Raw genomic sequence first — 13,761 nt, forward strand, 5'->3', positions numbered from 1 at the left:
TGAAATTAGTTACTTACAATATTATTTAGTTATTGAAACAATATTGTTATTTAAATTCTTAAAATATTAAATGTTTATTGAATTTAATAATCCAAAAAATTATAATTTTACTATTATTACATAATTCTTTATTAATTTTATAAAATATTAAATTATTATTAATATGAATATTATGAATTCTATTATAATTATTTTTCTACCTTTAAGATTTTTTCTAATTTATTACATAATTTCGTTATTTTAACTATTTAAAATTTTGCATGTTAAATATTGTGTTATTTAAATATTTAAATAATATGTAAAATATTTAAAAATTTTCATTATTTGAATTTTATTTATTTTAATGTTATTACGTAATATTAAATATTTTGTTATATTATTTAGCTATTTTAATGTTTTATTTAAGATTTTTAGTTTTTAAAATATTTAATTAATGTTTTATTTTTTAATGTTAAATTTTTATTACTTGAATAACATTTAAATTGAATAATTCATAAAATTATAATTTATATTTTTACTACATAATTTCATGATGAATTTTGTAAAAATATTGAATTACTAATAATATCGATATTATTAAATCTATTAATTTTTTATGTTTTAAATAAATATTTTAAATTGAGTATATAATTTTGTTTATAACATTTAAATTATTCTGTATTTTTTTAATTGAAAATTTCTTTGGATAGATATAGATAAAAAGTGGGGGAGAGGATAAATAGGAATTAGAGATTGTTTAGGAGAGAATCTCTCTACTGAATTGGAGATAATTTAAGAGATAAATAGGAGTTTGAGATAATTTAAGAGATAAATAGGAATTAGAGACAATTTAGGAGGAAGTGGTGCCACTTGGCTAAACATTAGAAAAGTAAATTTCTCTTTCTTTATGGTTGTAAGAAATAGTTAAGTATACATGATTTCCTTATTGGTTTAATGGATAATTATGTGGAATTAAAAAATAAGAAAAAAAATTAGAATGAGGGGGTTTCATGCAATTTTAATATATATATATATAGATGAGTTTCAAAACTTGATTAATTATAATTGCAAGTTTCTTATTAAGAAACCAATGCAATTCCAATCCTGTAACTCTGCTAGTAAACTCTGCTAGTAATTTATTGGTTTGGTTTGATTTCTTATCCAAGTTATAGCTTTCAACGGTGCCCAGTGGGACTCTTGCATCCAAACTGGCTAATTAGCAGATGGGCGCATGTTAGCAGTATTCATGTCAATTGTCTATTATGCGCTGGATTTCCCAACGGCCCTTTTCTCCTCTGTTCTCCCAAACCTGAACGGCTGAACACCTTTACAAGCTCCCCCGAAGCAATTAAATTCTGCCGGAGATTCCTTTCCGGCCTTTTCCGAAGGTCAAGGAATATAAAAGTCCCCATTTTCTCCATTCGAAGCAATCTCTGCTTCGTTGTTTAAATAGAAAACCCTTCTTAATTCCACCTTTTTCGAGACTGTTCCTGTCCAAGGTAAGGCTAGATCTCATCTGATTCTTTAATTTCTAAGGTTTTCTTATCCTGGGATCGTTATAAACTGCTTACCGGGAGTGGGTTCATCGTTAATCTTGGCGGTACATCAGGGGAGTTTCTTCAATCTTTGATAAGAAGGGGTTTCTTGTCCGGTGGGTTTTGTTAGAAAACCGGTATAATTTCATTAGTTGGATGCTGAGGAGAGTTGGTGGTGGAATATAGAGTTTGGATTTGATGGATGTGGATGGCTCTGGTGGAGAAGCTCAATCTATCACGGCTCTTTCCAGGCGACAGAAAGGTATGATGCAATCTCCAAAACTTATTTCTGATTCTAGTTTTCTTATTTGAATCAATCATCTCTAGTGGTTAATCTTTGTTAACGGATGCTTCCTAGAAGGATTTGGAATTATAGACATTGGTGTCAACTAAAACAACAAAAAGACCCTGTTTTTGTTTATTAAAAGACTAAGATCAGTTCTTTGGGTTGGAGTGATGAAAAATATGTGACAAAATAATAGATAAGATCAATGGGTTATTCTATAAAGTGTTATTCGGTATTAGCATGAAGTTTATAGAATTTATGAACTCAATTTGTTGATTGGTCAGTGGTGTGGTGTCCTATTTCCTGTGACAACGGATGAGACCCTGTCTTGGGCTGAAGTTCAGCACGAGCATGTTAGTGTGCTTCTCATTATGATACTAGAAATACTAGATCTATATTTAGTTAGAGGCCTGATCATTACACCCTAGAACAGTTTGTTCTAACTGAATATGTTCTTTCTTCATCTCATGATATTTTTGAAGGTAAAGTATAATTTGTACTTATTTCATAAAGGGTTTAAGGTGTCTGGGTGCATTGCCCATGATTGGGAGATATAAAATGGTTCAATATTTTGCCAAAACTAAAGAAGTATAGCTAATTGTCTTACACATAGAAATCTTCTAAATGGGAAAGTATTGAAGGATAAACTTCCTGACCTTCATGTGAGTTGACAGCCATAAGAACACCACCCTGGATTTTGCATATTATGGTGAAATGACTAGTCTCCATTTACTTTCTCTTTCTTGTTTAAATGCTCTACTTTCCAACTGTGGAAGCTTGTCCACCATGGACTGATGATTGAGGAAGACCAGCTTACTTGAGAGCTTCAAAGAATTATCACCATAGTTGAAATTACAATGAAGCAATAGGTGGTTTGCCACGTCAGGTATTTTACACAATTGAGTGGTTTGCATTTGTTGTCCAAGTGATCTGTTACAAGTTGAAGGGTCTAGAAGTGCTAGGGGGGATGCTAGAAAGAACATGGGTTAAAGTAATGAAAAATGATTTATGGCCCATGATTTTTTTTTTTTTTTTGTTTTTTGAAGGAGAATAACAAGAAGATATGTTATATAACAATTAACAAAAAGAGGATTTACAGACAATGGGAACACTTTCCCAATCAGAATTCAGGGGCAATATTCCTGCTATACAAATCAGCTCTGTGCACACAGGATTTAGCTAAGCTGTCTGCAAAAGCATCATGCTCCCAATGAGTCCAAAAACATGACACATAGGTCTCTAGCCTCCATCGAGTAATAATTCAAAACCCAGGGGCCCCTTTGATTATCAGTTAACCATTTTATGACAATTGCAGAGTTGCCGACTACTGAGAAAGAAGATAGACCGAAAGTTCTTGCAATACACAAGCTTGAGATCAACAAGGAGCTCTGCTTTCACAGAGCTGGATTCACCTATTGGACCACTGTAAACCCAAATTATCTCGCCCCTCAAAGAATAATCTAAACTCTTTCGAGTTTCAGCACAAAGGTCTGAGCTGATGCTGCACCACTGGAGAAGAAGATAAGAGTTATGATAAGTTTCTGTCAAGGTCAATCCAACAGAAGCCAGCAAACTCCCTACAGATTGAGGCCCAGGATTTGCACAGATTGGTAATTCTAGATTGAATTTTCTGAGGCAACCTGAACCTATTTTCAAAGATTCTAAGCTAAGATTCCTCTCTTCCCAAATTCCCCATATAACTCCTCGAGGGATAAGATTCCAGAAAACTTTTCCCCTTTTACCCAAGTCCCCACACCTCCCAAAAAACATCAAGAATGTGCCGGGGGGGGGGGGGGTGACCCAAGAGAGGCCAACCAGAGAAAAAATTGCCAGACTTTCCTACTTGTGTTGCAATGGAGCAATAAGCAATCTGTTGTTTCACCAACTTGCATGCAAAGTACACAAACATGAAGGGAGAGATAAAACGACCTCTTCTTTTCCTCTGTCTAAGATCACAAGTTTTTATTCTTCCCAAGCAAGCTTCCCATGCGAAAACACAAATTTTGAGTGGGACCCTTTGGTTCTCAAGCTTCTTGACAGGGAAAGGAAAATTCTGGACCTGTGAGGAAGTCTCTGAAGATACATTTCCAGCAGAACGCATCTAGCAAAAAGAATTAGTTGAGAACAAACCAGAAGGGTGCTCCAACAAGACTCTACTATCTGGTTTATTTGGAGAAATGTAAACCTCAGAAAGAGAGGATTGAAGGTTAGAAAGTTCTTGAGATTCCAAGTCTCTGAGGGGTCTATGCCAAGTGAAGTTCCAGGAAGAAGGCAAGAGAAGAAGAAAAGTTGGAAATGAGAGCTTTGGGGGTGAGGGGTAGTCTAAACAAATGAGGGAACTGAAGACAAAGGGGTCTATCTCCCCACTAGAGGTCTGTCTAAAATTTAATGTGGACACTATTGCCAACAAAGTACCTAATGTCGGAGATAAAAAGGGGGTAAATAGTGATGATACCTTTCCAGGGAGACCCAGAGTGGGGATTGGGGGTGCAGAGGTTATTGTCCCACCTATGTGCAGTCCAAACTTGCTGATGATGACTAAGGTCCACATGCTGCCTTGTTCAATGCAAAACCTCTAGAGCCACTTCCCTAACAGCACAATGTTCCTAATCTTCAACTTCCAAATACCCAATCTCCCCTTCTCCTTTGAGCTATAGACATGATCCCAATTCACACAATGCTATCCTTTGTTGTTCCCTCCTCATAGAAAATCCCTTTGGAGTTACTCAATTTTTAAGATGACCTTTGCTGGGGCCTTAAACATTTAGAGGAAATATGTGGGAAGGTTAACCAACATTTATTTTAACAAAATGAGTCTGCCCCCTTTTGAAAGATAGTTCAACTTCCAACTAGCTAACCTCTTCTCACATTTGCTGATCACTGGATTCCAGAACTGAATGCGACTTGGGTTCTCACCCAAAGGAAAACCTAGGTAGGAGATAGGCCAAGATTCAATGCGGCAGCCTAGCAACTCTGCCAAAGAATTTAGAACACTTCATCTGTTATATTAATGCCCACCATACTACTCTTCAATAAATTGATCCGAAGGCCTGTAACAGCTTCAAAGCAAAAAAAGAGTAACTTCAGATTCTCCAACCCCTCTGGTATCTGCCTCAAGGAATAACAGGGACAGGGTGTCACCCGCATACTGTAAGTGATTTACTTCAACTCTATCTCTGACCAAAGCCTAGCAGATTCCAGTCAGATGCCTTCCTTAAGAAATAACTTAAAATGTCTGCCACTAAGGTAAACAAAAATGGAAACAAAGGACAGCCTTGCTTGATTCCCCTTGAGGCTCTAAAATAACCTTTTGACTCTCCATTAAGCAAAACAGAGAACCACGTGTTCTTGATGCAACTCATCATCAGTTTAATCCACTTATCTCTGAAATTTTTTAACTTAAGAATGGAAGCCATGGAACTCTAGTTCACTCTATCATATGCCTTTTCTAAATCTAGCTTAATCACCACACCAGTTCTGTTGCTACTTTTTCCATCTTCTACACATTCATTTGCAATCAAGATGCCATCCACTATTTGTCTTCCCCTTATAAACACACATTGGTTCGAATCAATAACTGATCCTAGCACCATTTTTAATCATTCCTCTAGGACTTTAGGAATCACCTTATACAAACTGGTTGTTAGACTTATCAACCTGTAGCCCTTGACTTCTAGGGCTCCTCCCTTCTTGGGAACTAAGGAGATGAAAGTGGAATTAGTTCCCTTGTTGATGATATAAGAGTGGTAGAAGTCGGGAAACACCTCTAAGAAGTCTTCTTTCAAAGTCTTCGAGCACACTTGAAAGATAATGATGGGGAAGTCATCTGGCCTAGGAGCTTTGTCCCCGTCCAAGCTAAAAACTGCACTTTTCACTTCCTTTTCTTCAAAGGACCTTTCCAGCCATATTCGCTTCTCCTCAGAGAGGGTGGGACCATCCCATCTACTTAGAGTTCACCTCTAATTACTATCCATAGTTTTCAAGGCACCAAGGCGAGGCTAGGCGACAGGGGGGTGCCTAGGCGTTGCCTAGGCGATGGATTTTTTATGTTAGAAACATAGATCCTAGGGTAGTTCCCTAGGTACCATAACCATATTTCTTCAATAATTATTCATGATTTTCATAAGAAAAGTATAAATTTCATACTAAAGTATAGAAAATCAACATATTCATGAGAAGAAAAGGAAGAAGGAAAATAGAATTAAAAAAATATAGGGGCTGAACCCTTATTTTTGTTATAGGAAAAGAAGAAAATAAAAAGTATTGGTAGTAGTAGTAGAAGAAGAAGAAGATATATGGAAGAGGAAAATGTGCTGATTAGATAAATTCTTAGTTCTTCCTTACTTATTGGTTCAGGTTTTTAAGTCTTTGAGGGTTCAATACAGCATTTAGCAATGCTTGTGTTTATTAAACCCTAATAAATAAGAAAATAATAAAAAGAAATTAGTATATAAACACAAAATGATTATTTTAGTTTAATCATGTCTATTTTATAATTATAATCTCAAAAAAGAATGAATAAAAAAGTATTTTATAGTAGGAAGTAGAAAACTGTTAGGCGATTAGGCGAGGCGAGCCTCAAAGGGTGCCTTGTTGCCTAGGCGTCGCCTTGACAACTATGTTACTATCTTCAGAGAATGAACTTTGGTAGAAATTGATAAGGGCCTCTGCAATCTCTTCAGTATAAGAAATTTCCTGTTGTTTGACAGTTACTCTGGAGACGAAATTCTTTCTCCTCCTACCCAATGCATATTTGTGAAGAAAACTTGTTTTATTATCTCCCTCCCTCAACCAAGTGATTCTTGATCTCGGCCGCCAATAAATCTCCTCTCGTCTAATAACGCTTTCCCATTCCTTTCTCAGCAAAGCCCTTCTTTCTCTCCCTTCAGTGCCCATAAATTAATAATGTATATGGCACTAAACAAGTGGAATGGCAGAACTTGATTCATTTAGCTGACTCCATATACTTGGGACAAGACTTAGTTGAGTTGAGTTGAATCACATGTGTTGTTCAAAGTCCAAGCCCATGCCTCTTCTAACCTGTTATTATATCATTCATTGTCGGGCATTTCCCTACTGATGTTGTCTAGATCGTAAAGGCTATCCTTCATTGGACTTAAGTTCATATACCGATTTTCTAGTTTATGAATTTCCCACCCTTGAATAGAGCCATCAAATTTTCATTACATATCGGTGGGTCACCAATACGCCAAATATGCATGCTTTGGTGTTTTAATCTGTCTCAGGGAGTAGAGAAGCCTTAGACCGACCCCTCTGAACAGGTTTTGAAAAAAATTAATAAAAAAGGGAGAGCATGGAGTTGAAACACCTGATACGCCCCATTAGGCGTATTGGTGTATATCGATATTTGGAACCTCGAGTACAGTTTGTTGAAGGATAATTGAGAACATATCTACTTTATTTAAAAGTCAAATTCTTTAATCTGTTTGTCCTTGAAAAAGCAAGTTTCTATGCAATTTCTACCAACTACATCCATTGCATCAATCTCCAAGCAAGATGAAACCATATGTTCCAGACAATCCTTTCTTTGAGAACCTCGTACTCATATCATTCTAGCACTATAGATTCTTTATATCAGTCATGTTAGAAAGAAGGGGAACTGCCCCGCCGAGAAACATTATTGGACAGAACATGCTTCACAATCTTATTTAGACCCATTAGTTGATCTCCATGTTTATAGTCAGTGCTTTCAGTGGATTCTGGGAGCACTTTCTCTCTCTTACTTTTCCACAAGGAACATCCATAGATTTGCATACCTCTTCTCATGTATCTTTTACTTATATATTTCAGTATGTTATGTTTGTATTATATATGTATGGCATTGTGATCTAAGTACTCATCCATACCCAAGTTCTGCCATCCTCAGTCAACTACGGCCATCAGACTGTAAAATTTGTTACCAATTCTATTATCACCATCTCATGAAATGCCTTATTCCAGCATGTAGGGTTGCCAGGATAAATTATGTTTATCCACAATTGTTGTTTTTGATATGAATGTTTCTACGTATTTTCTATATCCATTCTTTGCCATATGATAGGAAAAACACATTACCATGGATAGGAACCACTCCAATTTCTTAGAGAAAGAACAGTCTAATTTGCAAACTTTAAAATTAACTCACCTTGGCAATGAGGATACATGATTCCTTATGTTATTCCAAGATATGATTTTTAAAGAGTTCTACAAAAGAAAAACTGGTTTTAAAGCTCCTTTTTTGTCAACATATAAGTGATGTGGTGGTTTTGCAGCATTATATCAGTTTACCCAACAAAGTCTTCCAGCCTGTAAACCTGTATTGACACCATCATGGGTAAGCTATTGCAACAAATTTATGTTATCTTCTTATATATTTAATATGTATACGTTCTAATATTTGTGGCATCTTTTACTACTTTACAGGTAATCACTACATTTTTGCTAATGGGTATCATTTTTATCCCTGTTGGTTTCATCGCCATTCATGCTTCACGGAGTGTAATGCTTCCACTAATTATTTTAATGCATTCTTCAGCTGAAATACATTTTCACATTTCTTACTAAAATAGTGTAAAATCTACATTCTGCATTAAAGCTTATTTCTTTAAAAATTTGATTTGCAGGTTATTGAAATTGTGGAGCGATATGATACTGAATGTGTTCCAGAGGAATTTAGAGACAATAAGGTGGCATATATCAAAGATGAATCAATTTCCAAAAACTGTACTAGATACTTCAGGGTAATTTTCCAATTATAATTTCATCTTCTATATGGACATGCTTAAATTGTGAAAGTTTCCAAACCTTGTTAATTCTATGGACTCCATAAAAGGGCAGCCTAGTGCACGAGGCTCCAACCAATGCGGGGTCTGGGGAGGGACAGATGTACACAGCCTTACCCCTGCACATACAGAGAGGCTGTTTCCGAGATTTGAACCCTGGTCACCCAGGTCACAATGGAGCAACCCAACCATTGTGCCAAGGCCCACCCTCATTCTATGGACTCCATAAACTTTCCAAATAGTTCTTGATATGATATTCCTGTGGCTTGGGAGGGTTAACTGGATACAGACCTATCCTTTTGGTTGATGGAGATCATATGCAGCCTTTAAGGGCATATTCTAGAAGGAAAAGCCCAACCACTTTTGCTGATTTGGCAGGATGAACATTCTTGGGAATTGGGTTGATTCTGGTTGTAGGGGTATTTTTGTTGTTTTAACCATTATGTCCATACAATTAGTTTGATTTGTTAGTCACTAGTTATTCATGTTTAAATTTTCAATGTCATTGGTTAATTAGTTTAAGAGTTATTTAATTTTCTATAATCTGGTTTATGAGTGGCAGAATTGTAGCTTTGAGTTTTCCTAGTCTAAGAAGGAATTTGGCTGACCCTAGACAGTATATATATATATATATATATATATATATATATATATATATATATATATATTGTTTGCTGAAGTGCAGAAGTAGAAGAAGGAGAAGAGAAGAGAAGAGAAGAGAAGAGAAGAGAAGAGATCAGTGAATGAGCGGCAAATCAATCTCAGCCGGCCCTAGAAGCTAATATTTCGTATTAGCAATATGAAATTACAGCAAAACACTAGAATGCCCCTGATCAGTGATGGGACACCTAGACAGTACAAATAAAAACCAGCTTAGGCCCAATAACTAAAGGCCCATAACAGACAATAGAACTAGGACAAGGAATGATAAATAAGCCCACTAACACTTAACCACTCGATCCAACACTCCCCTTCAAGCTAACCATGGATGTCAGTCATGTTTAGCTTGCCATGTATGACTAAGAACTTCACTGAAGATAGTCCTTTTGTCAAAACATCAGCAATCTGCACCTCTGAGGGTGTATAAGGAATGCAAAGTTCGCCCGAGACAATTCTCTCTCTTACAAAGTGTTGGTCAATCTCAATATACTGTTAGGTCCCAGAAACTTTACACACAATTCTCAGACTCGCAGCAGAATTCACACAACTCAAATATCAGCAAAGAAACTGGTATTCATTCAGAAGAAAGGAAGAACAGTAACAGTTGGTCGGTTCTACGAGAGACCGCCGGCTCTCCCAATCACTCACAGTATTCTTCACTCTACAAAAGCCTGTCACCCCCATCCCCCAAAGCCCCTTCTTATACTCCTCTCACAGCATAACTGACTCCCTTAATAAATGCCCAGCTGGCCAAGTTATTAATGCCCATAGTCTTCTTATTCCTAACTGAAAATGCCTCAAGACTCTCCCTATTCCCTCCATCTATAATTGCCCCCATGTTCAATTATTTCCCCCCTTAGCCGAAATTTGACCTTTCCCCTTCCTGGCATACGTAAAGTTAATTGGGGGCCTATCATTACCCGCTGCCCAAAGTCTAACCTTGTCCTCAAGGTTAAAATGAGGAAATTGGACTCGAAGTAAGTCAAAAGGCTCCCACGAATCTTCAAAATCGGGCAGGTCCTGCCAATGGATGAGCACTTCTGAACCAGTAACTCCAGGCATAGTGGATGGACGCACCCCTCGAACGGCTGCAGGATCAACAAGCATTTCCATATCAGCTGACAAAGTGGAAGGAATCATGGGAGAAGAGATATGATTGCCAATCGCCTTCTTGAGTTGCGAGACATGAAAAACTGGGTGAATCCTTGCATCTGGAGGAAGTTGAAGTTTATAAGCGACAGTGCCAATTCTTTCCACAATAGCAAATGGTCCATAAAAACGAGGGGCAAGCTTTTCATTGACTTGGCGAGCTAGAGATTGTTGGCGATAAGGTCGCACTCGCACATACACCAATTCCCCAACATCAAAATTCACATCACGTCAGTTCACATTAGTCGAGTCTTTCATCTTTTGTTGTGCATGGTGTAGGTGAGCACGCAACTCCCTAAGTATAGCGTCTCGCTGAAGGAGAACAGCTTCAACATCAGCATTAGCCATAGAGACAAGCTCATAGTGGGTTAATGGAGGAGGATTGCGCCCATAAACCACCTTGAAAGGTGTCATGCCAGCAGGAATGTGAAAAGAGGTATTATAGTTGTATTCTACCCACGATATCCAATAAGAACAGCGGGAGGGAGAATCAGCCGCAAAGCATCGCAAATAAGTCTCTAAACAGCGATTAACCACCTCTGACTGTCCATCCGTCTGAGGATGGTAGGCTGAACTACGACGCAATTCTGAACCTTGCAAGGTAAAAAACTCGCGCCAAAAGAAACTCATAAAGACTTTATCACGATCAGACACAATTGATCGGGGAATGCCATGTAAACGGACTATGTTGTGCAAGAAGGCCTGAGCAACCGTGAGAGCTGAGAAAGGATGACTGAGAGGGATAAAATGGGCATACTTGGAGAGACGATCGACCACCACCATAATTGTATCAAATCCCTTCGACTTAGGAAGAGCCTCAATAAAGTCCATAGCAATATCCTCCCAAATCTGTTCAGGAATGGGTAAAGGTTGTAAAAGGCCAACAGGGGACATGGCTTCATATTTACTACGTTGACACACATCACAGGCCTGCACAAACTCCTGGATAAAACGCTTTATCCCCCGCCAGTAAAATTCAGCTGCTATTCGCCGATATGTCCGGCGGATACCCGCATGACCTCCCACAACGCCAGAATGAAACTCTTTAAGTAAGAGGGGAACAAATGGGGAAAAAGCCGACAGAACCAATTTAGCATGATAACAAAGGTTATCTCCAACTAAAGAGTAGGCGGGATAGGCAACCGGATCATGCTGTATGGCATGCTTAATGTTGGCCAGAAAAGGATCAGCATCAACTTGCTTCTTAAGGTCATCAAAATCAAGAAAAATAGGGACTGTAAGAGAATTTAAGTGCATTTCAGCAAGAACTCTAGAGAGAGCGTCAGCCATGGCTGGTTTGTACTGAATCTCAAAATCATAATTCATAAGCTTAAGGAGCCACTTATGATGCTCATCTTCGACCACCCGCTACTCCAACAGATACGTTGGTCGGTACGAACAATAAAGCGTCTTCCAAGAAGATAGGGGTGCCATTTTTTAATGGCAAAGACAATAGCCATTAATTCCCACTCGTAGACAGATTTTGATTGTGCAGACGGGCTAAGCTTGTGGCTGTAAAAAGCTATAGGTTGATTATTCTGCATTAATACCGCACCGAGACCTACACCGGATGCATCTGTCTCGATAAAAAAGGGCTGGGAAAAATCCTTAAGGGCCAACACAGGTACGGTCGTCATAGCCCGTTTCAACTCCCAAAATGCATTCTCAGCTTCCGCATTCCATGAGAAGGCATCCTTTTTAAGCTGCTACGTCAATGGCCATGCTATTTTACTGTAGTTACGCACAAAACGACGATAATAGCCTGTAAGTCCCAGAAAACCGCGAAGAGCTTTAAGTGAAGATGGTTGAGGCCAATCAACCATGGCCTGGATTTTAGAAGGATCGGCCGAAACACCAGCCGCACTAATAATATGACCCAGGTATTCAATGCTAGGCTGAGCAAAGATACATTTCTTTGAGTTGGCAAAGAGACGGTGGGCGCGCAACACAGAGAAGACCTGTCGAAGATGATCCAAATGGGCAGCTTCGGAAGCGTTGTAAACCAGAATATCATCAAAAAATACCAGCATAAAGCGACGGAGGAAATCATGGAAGACAATATTCATTAATGACTGGAAAGTTGAGGGCGCATTGGTGAGACCGAAGGGCATGACAAGGAATTCGTAATGGCCCTCGTGGGTGCGAAATGCAGTCTTGGGAATATCCTCACTGCGGACCCGAATCTGATGGTAGCCCAATTTAAGATCAATTTTGCTGAAAATAGAAGCACCATGAAGCTCATCGAGAAGTTCTTCGATAACCGGAATGGGGAACTTATCCGGAACCGTAGCTCGGTTAAGGGCTCTGTAATCCACACAAAAACGCCAACTTCCGTCTTTTTTCTTGACTAAAAGGACCGGGCTCGAGTAGGGGCTTGTACTTGGCTGAATAATACCCGTAACTAGCATCTCAGAGACAAGGCGTTCAATTTCACTTTCTGGAACTGAGGGTATCTGTAAGGATGAATAGAGATAGGGGAAGTGCCCTCCTGCAAGACAATTGCATGCTCCGTAGCCCGAGTAGGGGGTAAGCCCGTAGGCATATCAAAAACATCTTTGAACTCATCTAGTAAAGCGGAAATTGGCAGGGATGTAGGCAAGACAGAGTTCAACGAAGAATCCCCTTGTCCCTCATGTTGTAAGTTACGCATCATAGCATGCAAAGATACCTGAGAGGAACAGAGAGAAGGGTCGTCCTGCAATTTCACACGGACACCTCCCAAATTGAGCTTCATAGACATGTTGCCCCAATTCATCACGGAGTCCCTGAGGGATGCTAACCAAGGAAAACCCAGAATGACATCCGTAGAGCCCAACTTTAAAGGAAAGAAATCAGCAATGACATCCAATTCGGGTAAGTTGAGGCAAACCTGACGGCAGACTCCAGAAGTTCTTACCCCATCGCCATTCCCCATCTGAACTCTAAACTCGTGTGTAGGAGTGCGGGATAATTTCAATTCTTCCACTAAAGCTTCAGAAATAAAGTTGTGGGATGCACCCGAGTCTACAAATATGACCACCTCACATGACAAAATGCATCCACGCACCTTAGGGGAATTAGCCGCACACAATCCAACAAGAGACGAAACACAAAGCACGGATGAATCTGGAGTCGAAGCAATTTCAGTGTCCTCGGAAGTGCTGTCCAAATTAGACACATCAGAAGTAATTTCCTCCACCTCATCTTGAACCCATAAAATCTGAAGTGATTTCTGAGCACAACGATGTCCCGGACTGTATTTCTCGTCGCAACGGAAGCATAGACTCTTCGCACGTTTCTGCTACATCTCTTTATCGATCATCTTTTTGAAAGCAGGGGGTGGGGCCTTAATAATAGGGACTGATGAAGAAGGAGGAATTGCGGCACGTGC

The 13,761-nt window shown here is 38.8% G+C and overlaps 1 protein-coding gene across 4 annotated transcripts in view; it reads left to right on the forward strand.

Moving 5' to 3' along the window:
- The first annotated feature begins 1,294 nt into the window (after positions 1 to 1,294).
- The window catches only part of LOC104590997 (putative ALA-interacting subunit 2), a 55,879-nt gene continuing 43,412 nt past the window's right edge, over positions 1,295 to 13,761 (forward strand). For 2 of the 4 annotated variants that reach the window (XM_088901031.1, XM_088901032.1), the window contains exons 1-5: positions 1,295 to 1,478; positions 1,589 to 1,776; positions 8,073 to 8,134; positions 8,224 to 8,298; positions 8,424 to 8,540. In XM_088901031.1, coding sequence (XP_088757157.1) covers positions 1,713 to 1,776; positions 8,073 to 8,134; positions 8,224 to 8,298; positions 8,424 to 8,540 — 318 coding nt within the window. In that variant the 5' untranslated portion in view covers positions 1,295 to 1,478; positions 1,589 to 1,712. Of the gene's footprint in view, positions 1,479 to 1,588; positions 1,777 to 8,072; positions 8,135 to 8,223; positions 8,299 to 8,423; positions 8,541 to 13,761 lie in introns of those variants that run through there. The other 2 variants (XM_088901034.1, XM_088901033.1) reach the window with 2 other exon arrangements.

The sequence above is a fragment of the Nelumbo nucifera genome, chromosome 3 (genome assembly GCF_055504915.1).
Source record: "Nelumbo nucifera cultivar China Antique chromosome 3, China Antique-T2T, whole genome shotgun sequence".
NCBI classification, from domain to species: Eukaryota; Viridiplantae; Streptophyta; class Magnoliopsida; order Proteales; family Nelumbonaceae; genus Nelumbo; species Nelumbo nucifera.